This window comes from Cinclus cinclus, chromosome 10 (genome assembly GCF_963662255.1).
Source record: "Cinclus cinclus chromosome 10, bCinCin1.1, whole genome shotgun sequence".
Classification (NCBI taxonomy): domain Eukaryota; kingdom Metazoa; phylum Chordata; class Aves; order Passeriformes; family Cinclidae; genus Cinclus; species Cinclus cinclus.
Window position 1 is genome coordinate 10,156,595 of NC_085055.1, and position 23,203 is coordinate 10,179,797.

Consider the following 23,203-nt stretch of genomic DNA (forward strand, 5'->3'; position numbering starts at 1 on the left):
TGATCCGGGAAAATACACTATTTATTTTGCAAGCGCAGCTGGGCAAGTCAATGGGAAATAGAGGTCGTGGCTACACAGCTGCTTGTCTGGGGCAAGCGGAGCTGTCAGCCCAGCCCAGCCGCTTCCAAAAGTGACAACTGCAGTAACCAGAGAGGCAGCGAGCTCAAAGGCAAGCAGGTCCTGACAGGGAGGGGAGAAACCTAAGTATGTGTGTCAAATGAGAGCAGTATGTGTGTCAAAACTCTGTTGTGAGGACAGCCAGCTTTACTAAACGTTAAAAAACCCACCAGAGAAAGGTAGAAAGGGAAAGCGAGTGAGGAAATAAGGTCAGAAAGCAAGATTTTGCTATTGTCAACCCTCAGGCAATGCTCCATTTGTGGTCATTTTTCTGCCACCCTGTGTCCAACACAAGTAAGGTGGTCATGAGGCTCGTGCTGGCCTCAGCCTTTAAGGTGAAAAATAGACTCTTGCCCAGCAGGATGCTTGGGAAGACCTCACTTCATAAAATGCCTGCCCCACAGCAGGCAGGCACTTGCTGCAGGCTGCCAGGCAGCCATCCTGCCCGGCCAAATCAAACAGGAGCAGAGAGAGGCTCGTTCCAGCTCATTGCTCAGCCCTCGCCTTCTCGTGGGGTTTCTTCACATGGCAGCAGACCTGGTCTGCTGGGGACAAGCCAGAGGAGCTGGGGGTCAGAAAATCATAGAATGGCTAGTGTGGATGTTAGAGATCAACCTGTTACAACCCCCTGCCATGGGCAGAGACAACTTCCACGGTTTTTACAGTAATTACAGTTACTCAGTAATTACAATTGCTTTTACACAGTAATTAAAGTTACTCAAGGCCTCATCCAGCCTGGTCTTGAACACTTCCACGGATTTGATATCCACAGGTTCTCTAGGCAACCTCTTCCACTGTCTCACCAACACTATGAGAAAGAATATTTTCCTTATAGCTAATCTAAATCTACCTTCCTTCACCATAAGGCCATTCCCCCTTCTGCTATCACTACACATCCTGATGAAAAGCTCCCCTCCAACTCTCTTGTGGGCTCCCTTTAGGTACTGTAAGATGCTCTAAGGTCTCCCTGGAACCCTCTCCAAGCTAACCAGCCCCGATTTGCTCAGCCTGTCTTCACTGAAGGCATGTTCCAACCCTGCAGCCAGCTTAGTGGCTCTGCTCTGGACTCATTCCAACAGGCCTTCCTTGCTTTGGGGTCACAGAGCTGGACACAGCGCTCCAGGTAGGGGTCCGGCAAGACCAGAGTAGAAGTTAAAAAGTTTAACTTTCAGCAATGAAACAATGAAACAATTGAAACCATGTGTTTATTTAGAGGCAAACAGGAAAAGGCAACTGCATTGCCTTTAGATGAGCACATAAAGCAAGAGTCCAAAGGTGTGATAAGGAAGAACAGCAGACCTAGAAGCAGCAAGCCCACAAAGATGAGGACCAGCCACTCTATTCAGGTCAGCAGCCTGTCCAGATCCAGAGCTATGCTAAGCAAGACAATTCCTCAGGAGAAACTGGTCTAAGAATAGCATTGCTGTTATCAGTCATCATAATCCCACTTAGAGGGCCCCAAAGCATCTTCATAGCTCCTGGCTCTAAAAATGTTCAGATAATGTCAGCAATAGTTGTTTCAGCCTGCTGTGACCATCAGAAAGCCAAGTCAGAGCAGAAAGGATGCTGTAAACAGCAAACTGGCTCCCCCTCTTCTTGGCATTTTCCTCCTATGCAAGGCTGCTTTGGTTGTCTCCCATCCACCTCTGTCCCATGGTGTGTTGACACATCCTTCTCTTCATCTCCAGCTCCTCCTAAGTGCAGCCAGTCTTGACCCTGCAAACAACCAGGCCCTCCTCTTCCTGCTGGGGCTTCCAAGTCCCCCCACTGTGAATCATCTGGCAAGCCCCGAGATAAAGTTATTCATGAATTAACTAAACTCAAAATGAAACTCAGACCCCACCCCGGGCCGTGCTGAGCTGTGGCCAGGCTCCACACCAGCACTGGTTCCAGCCAGTCCTGTCTGTGTAATTCAGAGAAACTTTTTGTGTGAGGCTCTTTGGTTTTCTGAAACCAGCAGAGTAGCACAAAGCTCAGGGCCTGGGTGCTCATCAGGGCTTCTCCCAGCACACCACAGCCACCCAAAACAGAGCAAAGCAGCTCCTCTCCCCTCCAGGGCAAGCCCAGGGACTCCCCTCAGGCTGGGCTGTCTCAGCTCTGGCCCAAGGCCAGCGTGCAATGGCTGGAAACAGAGATGCTCTTGGCCAGCAAGGTCCTGGATGGGTTACGGACTCTGCTCCCCTGGATCATCCCACAAGGAAGGTAGAACAGCAGCTCCTTCCCTCCCATCCCAGGCTCTGAAAAGAGAGGAGCAGCAGGCAGTCGTCTTCCCTGAGCAATTCTGGCAAGTGCACTGGATTCCAGGAAATATAAATAACTACTCGGCCATCTGGAACTGGCCCTGGGCTGGTCAGCAGTGATCTCTCCCAGGCTCTGCCCTGTTCCTGCTGGCTATTCAGTGCCAGTGCAGAAAGGAACAAGGGGGTGAGACAGTCCTCACCAGGATCCAGAGCAGACTTGATCCTTGCTCAGACCTCCAGCCAGATACCACCTTCACTCGAGGCTGAAAGAGGCCCCTGCCTTCAACACAGGGCCAGAGCCACACCAAGCCAGGAGCTCACACCAGGGCTCAGCATGCTCAGCCCCTTCCCCCGGCACCTTAAAGAGGAGGACAGGCAAGAACAGACATCTCACTCCAACATACGTCACTTTTCTTCATTTTATTCTTTTATTTGTACAGCTATATTTTACAGAATGCATTAATGCAGTTTAGACACAGCCCAAACCCTGTCTCCCGAGATTGTTTATAACACAAGCATGTAAAATAAGAACAAAAAAAAAAATCCAAAACAAAAAAATAGAACATTCCTCCACTAGAGTTCCATCAAAACTCCTTTTGCAACATCAGGCTGTACCTTGAAGAAACTGAGCTCAATATAGTCCATACACTGAAAACTTCCATTGAAAAGAAAGGCACCGTGCGAAACCACATTTTACATATATACAGACTGAGAACTAGAACAAAAAAATTACACTTTATTATTATTTTAAATTCCTTCTGCAGCTTTGTTGTTTTAATACACACTTTTTTTGTAAATTGTAAACCTTCACTTGCAAAAAAATACAAATACACTGATGCATTTAGACAAAATATTTTCTTACTTGTACAGATGCAATACTTTAAAATATCTCCTTAAGTGCTCTATCATAATAAAGATTCTCAGAGTGGCTTCTGCCTGCAGAGTCCAACTGAGCCTTTAATGCATTTTATATATTTTTAATATAGCTTTTTTAAAGGTCTATATATATTTATTTTATATATATATATTTATATATTTATATCTATATATATTTACAACTCTGCCATAGATTCCTTCACCTTTGGTTAAAAAAGTTAAAGCCCTCTCTTTAATAGCATACTTTCTCTTTAAAAGAACACACATTTTGCATACAAAAGAAAAAAAATCTGTTCCCATAAATCAACATTACATTCCTCATCTTCAAACGGCAAAGGCTGTGAAGGTTAGACTCCAGAGTTTATCAACACTCCACTGCACAGACATTTAAAATGACTATTTTAAATTTTTCAATGTTTTATATACAGTAAGATCTGAATAATTTTATTTTTTCTTTTTGTTTCACATAACTGGGAAAAATAAAACCCGTGTATCTGTATTTTTTTTTTTTTAATTTCTAATGTTTCTCCGCCTATCTGTACTATGGGTTTAGAGGCACTCCATCATGTGATGAATATTTTTTCTGTCTCTCTCTTTTTTCTTTTCTCTCTCTTTTAAAGTGTTGCAAGTATCCTTAGAACAGCTTTTCCCCCCTCGTGCCCCCCAAGACGACCTCCTCCTGGGAAATCCTGTGTCTTCAGCAGGCCTTGGGGAGCTCCGGGGGCACCTCGCTGCCCGAGATGCGGTACTGCACCTTGGTGTTGGTGATGGCCCCGTGCTTCTGCCGCAGGTGGAGCCGCAGCTGGCTTTTGTGGCGGAAATGCAGGTTGCACTTCTCACACTGTGGGGTGACAGGCAAAGAGAGAGGGTGTGAAATGCCGTGGCAGGGGTCCTCTGCTCGGGGCACCAAATGCCTGCTCTCCACCAGAGGTCCCAGGACACACACACATGGTGGGAGGAACAGCACCTGGGGGCATCCCATCCCAGGCTTTCAGCAGCATATGGGATTTATGGGATGCACAAAGGGCAAAGTCCCTCAGATGATGACTCTGACAGATATAGCACCAAGCTCCATACCTAGGTGATAAACCAGCTACAGGGTTATTTCTGGAACTGCTTTTGACCTCTGCCAAGCTGGATGGCTCCAGGATGTTTGGACGTCACCCCCTGCTTGGATTTCCTTTCTAGCAGATGGTGAAAGCCAGGAAAGTCCCAGCACAGAGCTGGGAGCCCACAGAGCTGCAAGCAAGGCTGGGTAGTCTGCTTGCTGGGGGTGATTATCACCATCAGAGGGGAGTTCAGGCCAGGCTATGTGCTCCTTTCCACCATCCTCATACACCACAGGCAGCTGTAATTTAAGCCACAGCTATTTGAAGAAGTGTGACCTTCTTCCAGATAGGTGGAAGAGCAACTAAAATGTACCCAGCTTGGGCTGCATGTCAATGTTTCCAACACAGCCACACCTGAAAAAATACCACATCAGCATCAGCTAATGCCTGGGAGGGAAATGGGGCACAAGAAGCAGGGATGTGACCTTGGTGCAGGGCCTCATGAGGCTGGCAAAGGGCACTGGGATGCTGCAACCAGCCTGTGTGAATGCCCTGGCATCTTCCCAGCCCCCCAGACTTTGCAGCACTGTCCCCCAGCCCAAGCTGAGATTCCCAACCAGCAAACAAAGCAGGGCCACTCACATGATACGGTTTCTCTCCCGTGTGGATTCGAAGGTGACTTTTGAGGGTCTGCAGGTGCCGGAAGCGCGTGCCGCAGATCTCACAGGGGTACGGCTTCTCCCCAGTGTGAATGAGCACGTGAGCACGGAGGTGGGCCACCTGCAGAGAGCAGGTCTGGGTTAGAACACCACCCACTGGGAGCAAGGGCATCCCTGTGGGAAAGGGGTTCTGCCCAGATGTCTTTTATGGTCTATTGGGCTATAGCTGGAAGTCAGGGCCATGTGTCTGAGCTCTGGTATCTCCAGTCCTTAAGACAAAATGCAGCAGAAGAGCTACAACCAGCAGTCGGGCTTCTTTACTAAGCCAAATTATCCCCCTCAAACCATAAGGTCCATATTCAACCCACAATACCCTGGGAAGAACTGCCCAAGGTAGCAAGCATGGCAGGTCTCCGCCCTGCCATGAGGCATCACCAGTCTGGGTGCTGAAGATCTGCCAGTGTTGGGCAGAAGATCTAACCATATCCCACCTCCCCAGGCACTGCAGGTCCCAGAGGCTACACGTACCTGGACAAATCTGGCCCCGCAAGTCTCACACTTGTAGGGTTTCTCCCCAGAGTGGATGCGTGTGTGGGTTTTCAGGTTAGCTGGTCGGTTGAACTGTGCCCCGCAGATGTTGCAACGGTACGGCTTCTCTCCTGCAGAGCCCAAATGAACGGGTGAGGGATTAGCTACAGGTGTACTCAGCACCCAGCACCCACGGTCCTCCCCAGAGTTAAGTCCCTTCAGGTGCCAGACCCCACGGCATGAAGCACTAGCCCTGACTCCTGTCCCTTTTGGAGATGGCTGTGGACAAGCAGCATTGGGCAGGGTGTCTACAGAGCAGGATGAGCTCAGGAGGCAGCTTTTTTCTTTTGGATTGGGAGCTTCAGCCTTCAGGGCAAGAGAGGAAGTCAGGCAGCTCTGCCAGCAAGGATTAATAGAATCGTTCCTCCTGACCCTGTGACAGCAGCTGGCATCTACATCTCCCTACAGCTGTCAATAAGCACCCTTGAACACTGCCCTGGTACTTGTGCTCAGTCCCCTGCACAGCCCTCTTGGAGCTCAGCTGAGACTGTGGGAATTTAGGTCTAATTCAGTGCAGCAACACAGATTCATCAGCCCAGACTTCCCTTCCTCAGCCTGTGAACATGTTAAGCATTAAAAGCAAGAAATAAAATAAATTTGTCAGCAAATGACTAAACTCTTATTATCCTCTTCCTTTCTCAGCTTTCATTGTGCTGATTCACAGAGTCCAACCATTCACAGATTTTCCCATCAGCAGAGTTTATGCCAAGGTAGATGTGACCTGGATTTCCAGGATGTAAAAATAAATCTCAGACTTCTCCCTAAATGGTCTTTTGATTTTTTCTTTTTTTTTTTTTTCTCTTAAGTTTACCACAAAGTTACTGGGAGGCCATGCATTTGCTCCCAGTTACGAATTTTGCACAACAGTGTAAAAAAACAGTGGTGCCCAGTGCTTTACAGCAAAAGGAGGTAGAGTTCCACCCCTGTTGCAAGGGCAGCTATCTCCCCCCTTCCCAGGTTTGGTGGTCTGTCCAAAGGTTCCCTGGCAGCACCAAGTAGAGCACCTTGCTCTTCTCATCAGGGACAGCTTGTGACACAGAGTAGAGGATGCTGCACCAGGCACAAACCCAGCCAGAAACCCACATGCTCACCAACCCACAGCTTCTCCAGAGCTGTCCCCAGTGCCAACACTGTACCTGTGTGGACTGTTTTGTGGCTGGCGAGGTTCCCCTTGTAGCGAAAGGAGGCCTGGCAGCGGTCACACTTGTAGGGCTTATCACTGTGGACTTGCAGAGAATGTCTCTTGAGAGAGGCCTCCTCAGAGAACCGGCAGTCACACTCATTGCAGAAGAAAGCTCCGTTCTCTGGGAGGGCAAAGAGAGGAGCAATCAGATGGACAGTGCATGGGTCACCTTCTTGAGAGGTTATGGGATGGAGGAGAGGGGTAGCCAGAGCAAGTGTTGGAACAAGCAGCCAAGTGCAGGTGTTCATGTTGAGCTGTGCTTGCACTGTGCTGTTACCTCCTGGCCTTGTGCACACAGCAACAACATGCATGGTTTGAGAGCAAAGTCATCACGAGCTCTAGTCTAGAGCTGTCTCTCTCCTTTAGTGACACACAGGCTGCTTCCAAGAAGTCAGCATGTCACCTGCCTTTCAGAGAGGTCCATGAAAGCACTCAAGACATCAGGCATCCTCTGAAGGATGCTCATCTACAGAGCAGCTCTTGCACCTTTAGAGGTCTTTAACCTTTACAGGTACAGAGGTCTGCCTTGAGCTTGGGAAGACAATCATCACCCAAATAACAAGGCAGACTCTCCCAGTAGGAGGATGCCCAACTCTTAAATGTTGTGTTGAGTGTTACCACAGTGAGGTTCCCTCCTTGGATCTCTGCCCACACTACAGGTGGCAATGCTGCATTCCCCCTTCCTGAGCTACAGGCAGATGAGTGCACAGATACCCATCTTTGGGCTTGTGGGGTTTTGCAATAAGATTGCAAGTCTCATTAAATGCATTTCCCCAGATGTGCACACTGGGCTCCCTGATAATAAAGATATTATGATGGATGCATGAGACATGCCAGCTTGCCCAATCCCCATTACAGGTCATTACATCTGTCAGGCTTGTTCTCCTGTGGTTCTGGTGGGGTGGGGTGCACTTGTTTCCTGTCCTTACCTGCCAGGTTTGCAGCAGGTGACCAACTCCCTGCCCGAGGCATCTGGATGGTGCAGGGGAAGGAGAGGAAGGTAGCAATTCCCATGTGCATGTGTTGTCCCTCATATACATGCACACAGCTGGGCAGACAGTTAAGAGGGGGCTATAAAGCACTGTGGGATTCATCAGCATCTGACTCTGTTTGATTACAGGGCACTCAGTCATGGTTCCCTACATTGCACAGCCCCCTCCCAGCTGCTGGTCAAAAAAGGTGACCAGTGATGCAAGACTCACCACAGCTGGAGTCAGAGTATTCAGACTGGGTTTCCCCCATCTCTTCTCCAAAGTTTGAGCCAGGGGTATGAAGGCACATCTCAGTATGCTGTGGGGACTGGCAGCCACAGGAGCTGCACTTCGAAGAATGCATGTACAGTGGGGACTGCCCTTCGCTGCTCCGAGGTGACCCGTCCCGGGACCTGTGGAAGGAGAGCAACATACACAGCTGTGAGAAGGTTCTTGCTGTGCTCAAGATACCAGACCCTTGTCTGCACCCCTCCTGACACAAGGAACACACACATTTTACGGGGACATCTTTGTAGTGAGCTGCACAGCATAGCTCTGATCAGCAACAGGTCCTTAAGCCTCAAACCTTCATATTTCCATCACCAGATAACCTCAAATGTCTTTAGGAGCACCCAGGTCCAGAGGATAGCATATTGTTCCCTAATACTTTGGCTATTCCAATGCTTACAGCCAACAAAAACTTGAAACATAGGGAATTCGGTGGAAACACAGGCTAGGCAAATCCAGGCTCCAGACATCATCCAGAGCTGCCAAAATTACCCAGGGATTCACAACCCAGTGTTCTCATTTGCTTTGTCAGTCCATGCTGGCACCACTACAGTGGGGATGGTGGGGCACTCAGGGTCACTGGCAGCCCTCCACCAAATGCAGGGGCTTCTATCTGCTCATGAGTGGACTTCTCAGCCCAATGATACAGGTATTTCATGCTTTCAAACTGCCATCAACAATGCAGGAAGTCCTGTTTCTCAGAGGGGAAGGGGCATGGGGGGTAGAAGTCTTCTCACCTGTTAACAATATTGTTGAGTCTGCTCGCTTGTGGAATAGTAGAGTCTTCACCATTCACGCTTATCTTGGTGGGGGATTGCACATTGAGATGCTCTGGCTCCATGGACTGCTGACAAGTGGACATGGGCACGTAGGTGCGAGGAGAGAGGGTTCCCATCTCATTCTGGTCAGCGCTGTCTTGCTTGGTGTTCTGGTTGAGAGAGTTGAGGACAATAAACTTGTACTTCTTCCAGTTGCAGGCTTTGGGGTCTGTGGGGCTCTTGGTGAAGAGGGAGCTGGAGTTCTGACCAATACGGGCATTCTTGCTGCTGCTGGACTCAGTTGGTGAGTTGGGCTGACAGTCTGACTTCTGTGGGCTCTGAGGGCTGATGAGTCCCTTGCGGTCCAGGGGTGTGTTGGTGGGTTCAAAGTGCTGGCTGATCTCATCCTCTGAAGAGGTCCGCTCCTCCTCTTTGGCCACTTTATCACAAGGGAAGTAGGGATTGTTCCGGACTGAAGGGATGACAGGTTTGGGCCCAGAGGCCACGCTGTAGTGCATGTCACTCCTGGCTTCCTCAGCAGCACCTTCTTTTGGAGCATAGATGGTAGCGTGGCACATGTTGGCAGAGATGTCGGTAATGGTTCTCACATACTCAGTGGGGATTGTCCTGGAGCTGTCACAAGGCAGGATCCTCTCCTTGGGGAAGGCACCTGCCCTTGAGAGTTCAGAGAGAGGCATCCTCATCTCCCGCAACTCATCATCGACTAGGAAGCTATTTAGAGGGAGAGGGCTGTAACCGTGGTAGGAAAGGGGGGATCCAGACAAACTGTTGATCAAGCCAGGTGCAAAGGCCCTCCCACTGCAGAGGGACCCGTTTTGAAGAGGCATGCCATTCTCTGAGACATCTCTGCTCCGATAAGCCATCACCTCTGGGTGGCCCAGCATCCGTCCTGCCAGAAACTCTTCCCTTGGGGTCTTCACAGCAGACACCATCTCTGCTTCACTGGAATCACGGAAAACAGGAGAGACACTGAAGTAATTTTCAGCCCATAAAGATACATTTGCAGATACTTTGTCAGCTCTTCCCAGGCCCACCCAAACACACAGTCACAGGCTCTTCAAAGTTCACCAAGGGCACTCACCTAGACTTGACAAATCTTCGGCAGGTGTCAACTACGTGCTCCATCTGCAGGTAGAGTGCTGTGGCCATCACAGCCATGATATTGTTCTCCCTCAAGTTCAGGCGGGAGGTGTACATGAAGTCCAAGAGGATGCAAAACCCCTCAGGGTTAATTTCAGGATCCAGGTTGATGACATTCAAGTTGCACTTGAGCTGGTCAGTGAAGATGCTGTAGAAGAGGCCACTGCAGAGGGGAGACAGTAGAGAGGGTAAGTGTTATGACAATTCAAAGGCAAAAAGGAGGATTTGTATGAAATCCCTGAGTACAGAGGGGTTCGCGAATGGGAAGGGAGGAGGAGGAGGAGGCAATTACAGAATTCCCCGAGCTTCCCCGTTATTATCAAGCTTGGTTTCTCAGCTTAGCAAGCGTCTTCTGCACTGCACTTTTCCCAACTGGAACAGCCTGCTTTTAGATCTCACCTGCTCAACAACGCCCCAATGCCTCCATTTAGTAATTCCCCAGCTTTTTTGGTTTTTTCCATTGTTCTTACCACCATCCCCTACCCACTATGACTCATTACTTTCAGAAGCCTCTCAGGGCATCCACACAGTCTTAAACCAGAGAAATAAAAAAAGGAGAAATGTTGGCAAAACATTTTTCAGATGTTTTAATAGTCAAAGCTTGGCTTTTTGAAATCTTTACAGCATGTCAGCAAGAGAATCTGGAAGGAATTTGCTGTAATTCAACTGGGCAATGGTGAGATATTAATTAGCATTCATTGGGAAGCAATTCCAGCAATCTTAGGAGCTGGAAAGGGATTTCAGACCCCATCAGGCTTTAAAAGAAAAAAAAAATAATCATCTAAGGTGGGTGCAGCCAGCAGTCTGGGAGCCAATAGCTCTAAAAATAGCAGTGGCAGGGGACACCTCAGTCATAGAAGACTCATCCATCCCAGTGAACATCCACAGCCCTCCCTCTCCTATCCTGCCCCTGTGGCATATTTGTGCTTTGCTTTCAGGGATGTGCCTCATCTGCTGTGCTCCCACTGCTCTCCATGGGCTGTGCGTGGGCAGATGTGGGTACACGAGGAGAGAAGTGAGGGCAGCACACTGGAGGGAAGCAGACTCAGCTCCAGTCCCATTACAGGTACAAATTTATTTTCAGTTCTGCCTCTCTGCCCATTTCCCTGTGAATCCTACAAGCCCCACAGGACTGCAGCAGCGCTCCTGGAGGCCAAAGACCGAGGGAGCAAGGAGGGAGCCAGGGAAGGAGCCCGCTCTCACCTGCAGGCCATGAGGACTGTTTTGTGGGCTCTGAACTGCTCCCGGTTCACAATGATGACAACATCAGTCAAGATATCCCGGCTTCTAAGGCGGTTGAGATTGAGGAGGACGTCGCTCGCGTGGCGGGTGAACTGGATGCAGCTGTCTGCCGGAGAGGCCATCTTGAGTCTGGGTGAGACAGAAGCATCAGAGGAAGATGAGAATGGACAACAGCCATGCAAATACCCTAAACCCAGGGAAGAGATGGCTACTGCTCTGGGACATGCTCAGATGGCCAATTGATCCTGGTAGGGGCAGCACCAGCTCCTTGGTCCCAAGGCAAACAGTCCTGCATCACACCAAGCTCTTGCCAGGCTGCCTAGTGAGCTCCCTGGGCCGATAGTGAGACCTGACATGTCTCATCCCATCCATCAAGCTGGTGGGCGAAGGCAATCAGACCCTCCTGAGGATTAGCCAACCATCTCCTCTTTCTTCCCGCCTCGCCCACGGCAGCCCCACCCCAGTCCACTCCGCCCACTCAGGTTCATCTCCACAATGTTTCCAACATAGCTTCTAGCCTTCCAACCTCCCTCAGGAGCCACCCTCCTCACCTGTGTGATGTCTGGCTGTAAATCCAGCCACAGGAATCAAAACAAGCCTTAAGGTCCCAACTGAAGTTGAATGACTTCAACATCTGGAAAATCCAGCCCACAGTGGAATACCAGCCCTCACCCAGGAAACTACTTTCCTACTCCCAAGTGGTGGTCACTCTGGAGAAGACCTTCCACAGTTTCCCAATTAATTGGTGAGGAGTAGAACTCATCTAACCTGCAGGACTGCTACCCACACTGTGGCCCAGCCCCTCCCCATGAGCAAGGTTTGGGTTAGTCGAGGAACATGAAGCCTTCCCCCAACACAACAACACCTGCTGACCCGCCTCAGAGGTGTCCTCCCAACCAGCAGGGCCCATGACTCCCTAAGGTTTGGGCTGCAATGTGCATCTTTGGCATCAACTTCTTCCACTATCAACCCCCTCCCATAATCCCAACTCCTTCCCCAGTGGCACACGGATGTACCGTAGTTTCTACAGAGCAGCTGCTCTCTCGAAAACAAATTGCAGCTGGGTCTAATGAAACAGTGCATTAAGGAAAGGGGGAGACAGATTAGGAGGGAAAGCACAAAAATTAAATTTACATACCCAATGCCTCAATTCACAGTCCAAAAGTTTCTTTCAAACCTACAAATAAATAATGAGAAAAAAACCACCACATTAGTTGGTAACTATGAATTGGCCGTGGCAGGTCACAAGGTTGCTATTTTGCTCAAGTATCAGTTGGATAAAAGCTAGAGATAACAAACCTTCTACTCTCCAGTAAGCTTAACATTTGTTTCTTCCGGTACAGTAAGTTCTTATCACAATCACAGGCTTTGAGAATCCAATCATAGCTTCTTCCACACCCTCCAGCCCAAACCATGGGCGTATGCCAAGGAGATTTTCATTTCCATGACTCAGGAACTTAAAGGCAGGTGGGGAAGGGAAGTCAAGCGAGAATTTTCTCACCACTTCTTTCAGAGATAACTCTTCCCTTGCCAAGACTGAATTCCTGTCCAGTGTCACATTCAAGACCCATGCCATACTCCCAGTGTCTTGTTAACAGGTATGACATACACACAAACACCTGTTGCCACTCTGCTCAGAAAACCACATGCTCCAGCCACTAGTGAAAACACCCTGGGATGGGATTGCTGAACAGATTTGAGATGATATAGGCATCAAGTACCAAAGCAACTTGGCCAGGACTGCATAGGAAGCCAGTGGTGGATACAGGATGCAGAACAAATGTCCCTTCCCTGTGCTGCTGCCAAAGCCTTCCCTTAAACCACAAGCTGCCTCTCCAGGCACTGGCTTCACCCAGCAATGTACCTGGGACAGAACAGCAAGGAAACCCAGGAGTTAATTGCCTTCCAGAACCCATACTAATCCTCCAAAATTTACTTAAAACCAAACCAAATTATCTTGGCACCAATGCAGGAAGAAGGTCCTCAGGCAGTTACCTCAGCAGGTAGAAGCACAATAAATAAATGAGCCAATAAGATCTTCATCACACTATTTTGAGGATCAACCCCCAGACTGTTAACACTTGCAGGCAATTGCAGGAAGCCAAATAATCCCTGTGAGACAAGGGATTGTCAAGTGCTGCCTTCCCTCTCCCTTGTGGGACATGAGGAGGTCTGGAGCCCAAGCTCCTCTCCTATTCCTAGAGCAACTGGGATGAAGAGATGAGATTTAAGGCAAGGTATCACATGCAAAACCCAGAGGGTGTTTTACAGCTTTATTCCAGCCATCACACACAAATCTTCAGAGCTGCTCTGAGCCTGGCCAGCTTAAAACTTTATGCACATACAAAAAGTGACTCATTTCCCAAACACTGCAGTCTCTGACCTTCCTGTACACACTCACTGCCAGCCACTCACTGCCTCAATTGCAAGCCAAGGGACTCACAGTGTTCTGCAAGGAGCCCAGCGCACATCTCTCAGTCCACATGAGTAGATGTGTGTGCTTGGGGCAGCTGGCTGGCACCCCAACTTCAGCCACAGTGGCAGACATACCCTGCCAGGCTCTGGGGAGTCACCTCGGTGTCACAGAGGTGAGAAGGTGACCCATTTGTAAACCAACCAAGTTACAAACAGCCAGATGTACTCTGTACCTGTGAGCATCATGTGAGAAGCTGCTATTGTCACCAAATCCCCTTATTCACAGTGAGAGCACAGCAGTGCCAGGGGGGACACCCAGCTTCTCTCCCAGAGCTGGACCCCAGCACAGCCCCCTCCCCAACATTCCAAATTATCCCTCCCAGCACAGCACTGCTGCAATGTCCACACCCCAAAAGATGGGCCACAAGAGTTGGGCAGGTGCATCCCAAGCAGCTCCTGGCTGCAGGATGTGGGCATGCAAAAGGAAAGGGACTTTCCTTCCCCTCGCTGTGCTGAGTTGGGTTAACCCTGCCCCTTCCAGTCCCCATACAGCACTAGCTCTGTACCCAGCACAGGAGGATACTCAGACCAGAGAGATCAGGATGGCAACAAGGATCAGAGACCAGTGATGGGGAGTAGAAAAAAAACACTGCAGCCAAATATGGTCTTTGCCCCCTCAAATTCCACAAGGTTCCTCCAGGCTCAAATGGGTCAGAGCATCATCCCACACCCCCCATTCCAGTTTTCCTGTCCAGTACCTTGCAGGTGTGGGCTCTCCGGCAGTACTCGAGGCTGTGTGCCAGGGCTGGCTGTGCCCATAGAGGAAGGTCTGGAATAGGCACAGGGCCCATTTTGGGGGGTGGCCACATGGGACAGTCACTGCTACTGCCTTCCAGGAAGGCAATGGGTCTGCCCCAGTGGTTCAGGGAACAGCCCTTCCCTGCCGACACCTCCCAGAGAAAACCCATTCCTGGAAAGGAGCCCAGAGCTGGCTCTGCCTCCCCTGCAGCTCTGTGAGCACAGGGAAGGTGCACCTTCATAGAAAGGAACCTCTTTCAGCTCAACCCCAGGCAAAGAGGAGACCCACTCTCTGCTCACTTCCCTTAGGGCAGAAGGGAGAACCAGGGACTTCCAATCCATTTTTCTGCCACGCATCTCCATTAATCTACTCTCCCAGTTAGAGGGAATTCCTTTTCATCCATCCTCCTCCCACTCTGTGCACAGGGGGGACTCCTTGCTCCCCTATCCTTGTTTGTACAGGGGATACCCTGTGGTCTTAACCCTTCTCCCACCCTCAGTCGCACAGGCAGGGAGGAGGACATCAAACACTCTCCCTCCCTGGGCCCCAGTCTCCTACCCCTCCAGAGCCTGCAGCGCCGACTCACTCACATCACCTTAGAGGGGTGGCTGTGTAAAGTCTTCCTTCCCCACAGCCTCATCCCACACAGTGCTCCGAAACTACCCGCCCAGGGGAAGCTCCATCCTGCCCTCCTCCTCCCCAGTTCCTGCAGCCTGCAGGGTCCCAGCCCTATGGGAACATCCCTGCTGCCTGCCAGGGCGTGCTGCCAGCTGCCTCTCCACCCTGCCAAGGAATGCCTGGTTTCTCCTGAACAGGGATCAGGGGAACAACCAAGAAAATGAGGTGGGGTCTGGGAAGCTCCCCAGTACAGCCATGGGGGCTACATGCCATGGTAAAGAAAGAGGCGTTTTTTTGGCTGTGGGTGTGTGAGTGCCCAGCTCAGCTTTCTGATACCATGCAATCCAGGGGCACTAAGCGTCCTTTAGTTGTCACAGTGTAGTTTTATTAGTTTAGTAGCTTCTGGTTAGTGTCTAAGCCAAAACGTGTCTCGGTTAATAATAACCCAGGAAGAGACTGAGAGAAGTCCAGAGCGTCAGCACAGATCAAAAGCAGCATCACTAGTGCAAGCCCTGTTGTATTTTCCACCTTACCCTTCCGTGAGCAGATTGCACTCGCTCTATCGAGCGGTCTCAATCTGATCCAATTTCCTGCCAGCAAACAAATGTTTCTAGGAAATGCAATACATTATCTGGATGGGTTTATTATCAGCATTTGGAACCAGGAAAACTGCATATTTTCTCGAGCGCCGCAGGGAACTTTATAGTTCATACTTCAAAAGAGGGTTTAAAGGATTGCCCTTGAAAGCTGGCCCAGCTCAAGTCTCCACATTGTTTTGGTCTTTGCAGAAGAAAATGCAGAGGAGGGAGTGGGTAAGCACACTAAAACTGCCTCCAATGTTTTCCTACTAAAGAGGACTCCCCTGCCCTCTACGGAGCCAAGCTCTGGCTGTGAGGCGGAGGCAGCGTGTGCCCTTGGGAAGCAAGGAGTCGAGCCTTCCTCAGCATTTCAAACGACCCCAAGCAATCTGGCACATTAATTTTTCAAGGGAAGGCAGGAACCATGTGTCCTGGCTGAAATCTAGGGAGCTGCTCCAGAGAACAGAAGACTAACTCCGTGCCTTGCCAACACTGAGCCCTGCACTGAGATGCCGACCCGAGAGCAGGGTGCAGCCAGAGCCAGGTGTCCCCAGCAGCTGAGCTGAGTGCCTGGCCACCCTGGGCTCTGAGGAGGTGTCTGATCATCCCTAGCCTGCACTGGGACAGAAAACTACCAGCTGGCGCCTGACCCTCCCTGACTCTGTACTCCTGGGGCTGGTGGTGGCACAGCTCCTTCTGGCAGTAAGGGACTGCTCTGGCGTCCTGCCTGGATGGGATGAGACACATGCACAGCTCGGGGTGCTTTGGCCAGGGCAGAGGCACCCCCTTGCCCCTTTATTTAGACATACAGATTTAAGGAGATGCATTTCAAAGGGTATCTAGTCCGACAGGACACCACCTTCAGGATCCATTCAGAGCCCCCTGCCCTGCAGTATGCTTGTCTCAAGCTCTCTTCTCCATAAACAGGGGTCCAACATTCCCCATGGGTACCCAGCACACAGCCCAAAGGCAGCAAGTAACCAGGAGAAAGAAGGGAAGGAAAACAATATAGATCAAAAAATTTCCCACCCTTCTCCCAAATGCGCTTAGTTTTCTCTCTGGTTTAAATGGGAAGCTCCACTGAGATTACTGGAGTTTTAAAGTAGTCCTGAAGACTACACACTTGCTCCAGTTTAGGGGTGTGTGTCTTTTGGCTGCCAGCATCCTGCAGTGAAGCTAACACATAAGATCTAGCTTGGATATTAAAAAGGAAAAAAAGAAAAAAAAAGAAAAATAAAAAGGAGGACTACATTTGCAGTCTAAATTTGCAGTCTGAAGGAGCTTACTGGTCAGATGCTGACTTTTGGATACTGATCTAACCAAACTGCAAACTGTGAACTCCTGAGGTTTGCCAATGCCTGCTGTAAACATGGAAACCAAGTGTCACTTTTTGCCAAACAGAAGAATGGTTTAAAAATAGATCTAGAGAAGAATACAGGCACTCGGCATACAAGGCTCCCGTTTATAGACTCCCTTGCTACTATAAAATGGAGCAAGAGGTTATGAGCACACAAGCAACTCTCCACCAAATTTAGATGTTACCAACTTTCAGAAAAGTGAAAACAACATTTTAGGCTCCAGCTGAAACAGTAAAAGCTTTTTGAGTGAAGTTCTCAGCCCAGATATTACAGCATACAGACTAAAACAGGCATGAAAGTTCTTCAACCTTTACACTATAAATATCTGAAGGTATGCAAGTTGCACACTGAGAAACTCATCTACTGATTAGAGATTCATTTTATTCATCGATAGACTTTATAAAAAGGTTTTCTTTTTCATGGAGAATCCAAGCAAAATGAGAGGACAGTTCTACCACACAGGACTGGCACGCAGTTTTACCACCTGTATTTGTATGGGGTTTTGAGAATAACGTTACTATTTACTAAGAAAAAAAAAAAAGTGCTCTGAACCCAAACACTATTCCTACAAATTCATACTGGGCTGCCGCAGCTGGAGGGTGAAAGCTTTCCCACTCAAGGGAAAAAAAAAAATAAAAAGCATAGCTTTACAATACATCCTAAATTAGGCAAACATTCAAGGGCAGATTAACACCACAACTCGGAAAGATTTTCACATGTGATTTCATGACCAGACCCAGAGAGAACTCCATATGGAAATGTCAGTGGCTTTAATAAGTGCTCGGTTGTTTCCAATTAGGCTCCTTAAGTAAGTTCAGTGGCATCCAGAGTTTCCTCTGCCACCTTCCTCCAAGCTGGCAAGCAATTTTTTTTTTTTTTTCTTTTTTAAACGAGCAGTTAATAAACATGTTCCCACTCTGCCGAGGCTGCCGGCCCCGCGCGGAGTGGAGGGAGGTGACACTAGGTGGCACCAGCTCGCTTTGCTGCAGGAGCAATTTTTCCCCTTGGAAAATAAAACACTCCAACCAAACCTGGAAAACATATAATTTTGTCGATGCAATTCTGTTTCTCTTAAAACGCGTCTGAGCAACATTATTTTTATGAGCTTTTCCAGCCTTGTTTTGAAAAACTTAATGTTTCTGCTAAGTTTATTTTTGTACCATCCAACAGCCGGCTGAATCCTCCCTGCACTGCAAACAAGAATGTCTAAAAAGTGTCACAAAGACTTTTGACGGATTTTTTTTTTATTGTTTTGTTTTTGGGGTGGGATTTGTAAGAATCACTTCTCGTTCCAACTTCTTCCTTCGCAATAATAACTAACCAGTTAATCTGCACTTCCCCTCCCAATATTGACTCAGACAGCCAGAACCAAGGGGGATTGGAAATTGAAATGCATCTTGAAAGATCTTTGATCTGTTCTGCCAATCAGAATTGAACAGCAAGAGATGAACTCTTTTCTTACTGAAACAATGTAATAATCCATTCTTCTGGAAGATTTCTAGACACCCTTTGAATATTTTAATGGCTTGTTGATACGTTTCATAGAGCAAAATATTTGCCATTTCTATGGCAAGTTCTTAAACCTGCAATCCTACCCGTACAAGAAAATAACAATCTCTGGTTCTGCCTCTCTGTGCATATATAAAGAGAGGATTTCCCTAAAATATTTTTAGAGCAATTTTTGAACTGTAACCTCCTCAAGGACTGGAGGAAGGAGCCTGCAATTGATCCTAAAGCTCTTATCTTTTAAATCCTTGAAACAGTATGGCAAATAATAATTTTTAAAGCATTTAAAAGCTCGGGAGGGGAATCAATAAGATTCCCAGATTGAATAAGGGCCTGATCCCAAACCTGGCCCTGCTGACACTTCCACGGGCACAAGTAGGAATTTGGCTCAAGACAGAGGTCAGACCAATGCAGTAGCTTCTCACTGAAACTCGTCCGTCTGTCCCCAGCCTCCCTTCACACTGATCCTGCGCCTACTGAAGTCAGTGGAAAAAACTAACCGGGGATGGGTTTGCTTTTGTTGATTTTGACTCATGATTTTAAGCCCAGATTTGCCTCTTCCCTGGAAATGCAACAGGGGGTCAAAGGCAGCTTTTTAGGCACATCTGAGAGGCTGCCGCGGACTTTTCCAAACAAACGCCTTGCTTTCTGTTTCCCTCCTTCCCAAGAGGCGATTTCATAACATTTCATACTGTGACTTTGCAAACTACAGGCGGGGGGGGGGGGACGGGGGGACGGCGGGGAGGGGGGGGGGGCGGCCGGGAGAGGTCGCTGCCGTCCGACCACGAAAGTTTTCATAACAAAGTTGGGCTTTTTCGGTTTTGTTTTGCCTTTTATTTTTAAAGGGGCGGGGGGGGAGGGGGAGAGCTTAATTTTTATTTTTTTTTAAAACGAAAAAAATGTATGCGCACGCAAGGTCACGCACCTAACAAAAACAATTCAAACAACAACAACAACAAAAATGAATAAACGCCAGCAAGCCAAAACAAACAGCTCTCTCTCTTCCCCGTCCGCTCCCGACGGTTTCGGGGGCGCAGCGGCGCGGGGCTTGCGCGGCTCCCCGCGGCCGCTCGCTCCAGGAATAGCGTGTGGCCGGGGGCCAGCCCCGCGGCTGCCGCCGGCAGATTTACGAGCGCCTGTCCCCGCGCCAAGTCCGCCGCGATAGTAAACACAGGGCCAGGGCTGCGCTGGGGGCAGCGGGGGGCTCCGCACGCATCGCGCCCCGGACCGCGTCCCTCGCATCCCTCGCATCCCTCTCACGGCTGCTCTCCGCTTCCCCCGCCCGCCGCCTTCCTCCCGGCGGGGGACGCCCGCTCCTCCCCGCGGGCGGTAGTGGTGTTGTTATTATTACGATTTTCAGCCCTACGCGTGATATTCATAGTCGCTTCACACACTTTTGCCCCTTCCCGAGTTTTGCATCGCGGTTGCGATCCCAGCCGGCAGCCGCCCCGCACGCACCGTCGAGGAGAGCGCGGTCCCCGCCGCCCCGGGCCGGCGCTCCGCGGTGCTCCGGGGCCGGCAACGGCCGAGCCTCCCCGCGGGCTCCCCCCTTCCCCGGGCAGGGAAATGCCGCAAGTCTTCTCCATCACCGACCGCTCTTAGCCCGGGGCTTGACAGATCACGGCGCAGCCCCGCCACAGGTTGCAAAACGCACCAGCCCTTTCGCGGTTGCGCCGAGGACGGAATAACAATAATAATGCTTTAATAACAGAATCAGAGACAAATGGGGGCTGGCGCGGAAAGGTCGGTGCCCGGTGCCGCCGAGCCCCCGCGTCACCGCCAGCCCCGCTCCGCGGCGGCTTCGTGCGGCGGCGAAACGACAACAGCGACACAACACGCACACACCATAAAAAAACCCCAAAACAAAACAAAAACAAAAAAAAAGGAAAAAAAAAAGAGAAAAATAAAACAAACAAACAAAAAACCCAGAAAAAATTAAAAAAAAAAAGGCAAAGAAAAAAATAACACACGATGACCGAAGGATCCAGCCATTGAGAGCGGACCCCGAGTCACGCCACAAGCCCGGCGGTCGCCAGCGCTCGCCGCCGTCCTGCGTCCGCGGAGCGGCTGCAGGTGCAGAGAGGAGCCGCCGCCGTCCCCCCCCGTCCCCACCCGGCCGTCACGCGTGCGGGAAAGCCAATAATCCCAGATAACCGATAATCCCCGGGAGAGGACGGCGAGGGGAGACACTCCCACCCACCCCGCTCCCCTCCCCTTATACACGCTCCCAGCGTTAAAGACATGCAGGCACCCTTATTTCCCTAATTTTTTCTCGCCTGACAGCGGGCAAAGGAAAAGAGGGGGATGTGTATGTGAATTAAATAAATAAATAAATAAGGCAAGGAAAAAAATTAAATTGAGATAATAAAAATAATAGTAATAAAAAAAAATAAAGGGCACCTGCAGCGGGAAAGGGCGGGGGGGGGGGGGGGGGGGGGAAAGAAAAGAGGAGGGAGAAAAAAAAATGGGTAGAAATATATAGAGGCGGCTCCGCGCCAAGCGTCGGAACGGGGCAGGGAGGGAAAGAGGAGGGAAAAAAAAAATGGAGAGGAGAAAAAAAAAAAAAAAAAAAAAAAAAAAAAAAAAAAAAGCGAGCGAGAGAATTAAAGGGTAAAATCGGCCGCGGCAATAGAAGCAGCAATCACCTGGTCTCCGGGCTTTCCTAGAAACTCCTTGCATCACCACTTCTAAGAACCCCAGTTCTAAGAATCAACAGAGCCCAATTCTCGGAATTTGAGCTGCGGACTCTACCATCGCGCTCGGCATGGGGAGGGCCACGGACCTCCCCCATCCGCACCTTCCCCGCCGCCGCGCCCCTCCGGCTGTTCGCCCCGCTCCGAGGAGGCCGCCAACGGGGTCGGCGAGGAGAGGCGCGTATCCCGGGGGGCCGCGGCGGCGGCGGGGGGGGTCGCACGGTGTCGCCCCCCGTTCATCCCCCTCCCCGTTCCCCCCCCTTCAGTAGTGGTCGCGCCCGGGCGGCGGGTCACGTGGCGGCGGGTGCTGTCGGTGACGTGGGGGGCGCGCGGGCGCGGAGCAGCGCGCGCGGCGCGGACCGAGCAGCGGCGGCGGCGGCGGCGGGAGGAGGAGAGAGAGAGGAAAGAGAGGAAACCGGGGGGTCCCGGGCACAGCTCCGGGCGGTGCAAACACACATCACACCCCCTACCATCACCAGCCTTCGCTTTTGGTTGTTTTTCTTCTTCTGGGTTTTTTTTTTTTTTTCCCCTTTCTCCCAAACCTCTCCGAAAACGAGCGAAGAGATCTTGGAAAAAAAAAATACCCGCGTCTTTTATTTTTTATATATATGTATAGATGCATATATATGTATTTTTAATTATAATTTATCTTTATGTCTTTTTATTTTTTTTTTTTATTTTGGGGCGGGGGGGTTACTTTCGCGTTTCTAAAGCACCCTCCCCCCACTAAAAAATACCCCAAACCAACCAAACAACCCAGCGAGCAAAGCAAGGAGCCAGCTACATTGTTCTGGATTTTTACTTTTTTTCTTTAATAATTTTTTTCCTCATTCAGCTTTTTTTTTTTTTTAATATTGTTTTTTGCAAACAGCCACACTCGGCTCAGGGCCTCCAATGGGATTTACTATTGGGGAAAGAAGCTTCTTCCTTAAAAGACGGTTCCCCGTGAACTCCCCGTATTCGTTTTTGGTTTTATTTTAATTATTTTTTTCTTCTTTTTAATTTCTTTGCCAGAATTCTCCAGACCAAAAAAAAAAAAAAAAAGATTTTGATGAAATTCTTCTTTTTTTATTATTTCCATGCGTGTTCTCTTTTCCAGGACATTCAAGTGGTGGGTTAATTCTGTGTAGCTGTTTTGTTATTGTTGCAAAATAACCTGTAAGTCTATAAATATTCTGTTTGTATGGAATTGTTGTACTGTGCTGGGGATGCAAAATCGCTTTGGCTTTTCTGGAAAGGGATTTTATTTTTGCACTTTTTGCCTCTTGCTGGGCAGAGGCCTTTGCTGGGAGGGGAGGGAATATCGCAGAGCCTTGGCACTCAGTGTCTCGGCTGGGTTTCGTAGGGGGTGCAGAGGAGGGGACCTGTCACCCCAACCTTCCCCGCTCCTCAGTGGAAATGTAGCTCCCTGGATGTAAATCCGTGGAGATTTCTTACGTCTGTCCCCCAGCCTCGTGTGTTTATTTCTTGGGGGCCTGCGGCAAGGGTTGGTTCGGATCGCTCGGTTCGCTTTCCCGCTCGGGTTTTTGGGCTGCGAGCTGCCGGTCGGGTGGTGGGGAGCGGGGTAAGGCACGCTCTGGACTGTGAAGGCATTCCCAGGCCCTGGTGATTAATAGAAATTTGTTTACGAGAATAACCACCGCAGGTCACGGTGTCCTCGGTCCCCCGGTGCAGTTGCTCGGAGCTACTGATTCCAGCACTGGCGAGCCCACGGAGCGGCCACCTTGGACACAAAGTCCCCGGGTGCTGCTTTTATTTCGATTTCTCAGCTGAGCTCCTGAACCGAAACATTTTAAAGCAAGGAGGTTGGGGGGCGGGGGGGGGGGGGGAGTGGGTAATAAATTAGGAAGAAAGCCGTTCTGCTAATACGACTCCTCATTAAAAATAGCCTGGTGGCAAGACAGGGATGGTACTCCCGAGGCACTTGAGGTGGTACAGATAAGCTGGAGAGACGGCTTCCCTGTAGTTAAAATGCAATATGGAATTCCCAGGGAGTGAGTGCAGCTGGAGCTGCGTGACTTGTGCGACTCGGATCCCGGCCCCGGGCAGGGAGCGGGCTCCCGGCTCTGCGAGGGAGGGACGGACCCAAAAGCAGCAACTCTTT

At 49.9% G+C, this 23,203-nt stretch overlaps 1 protein-coding gene across 2 annotated transcripts; it reads right to left on the reverse strand.

The window, feature by feature from the left end:
• Positions 1 to 2,771: 2,771 nt before the first annotated feature.
• BCL6 (BCL6 transcription repressor) lies at positions 2,772 to 22,896 on the reverse strand. Of its 2 annotated transcripts, none has more exons than XM_062499598.1 (10): positions 21,052 to 22,896; positions 12,271 to 12,309; positions 11,094 to 11,261; positions 9,832 to 10,053; positions 8,709 to 9,692; positions 7,915 to 8,096; positions 6,666 to 6,833; positions 5,470 to 5,600; positions 4,925 to 5,062; positions 2,772 to 4,074 (listed from the first exon to the last, which is right to left on the reverse strand). In XM_062499598.1, exons 3-10 carry the CDS (start codon positions 11,252 to 11,254, stop codon positions 3,931 to 3,933), a joined length of 2,130 nt encoding a protein of 709 aa, XP_062355582.1. In that variant the 5' UTR covers positions 11,255 to 11,261; positions 12,271 to 12,309; positions 21,052 to 22,896; the 3' UTR covers positions 2,772 to 3,930. The 2 variants fall into 2 exon arrangements, with proteins under 2 accessions (XP_062355582.1, XP_062355583.1); XM_062499599.1 differs by lacking the exon at positions 21,052 to 22,896 and adding an exon at positions 12,432 to 12,468.
• Between the last annotated feature and the right edge of the window lie 307 nt (positions 22,897 to 23,203).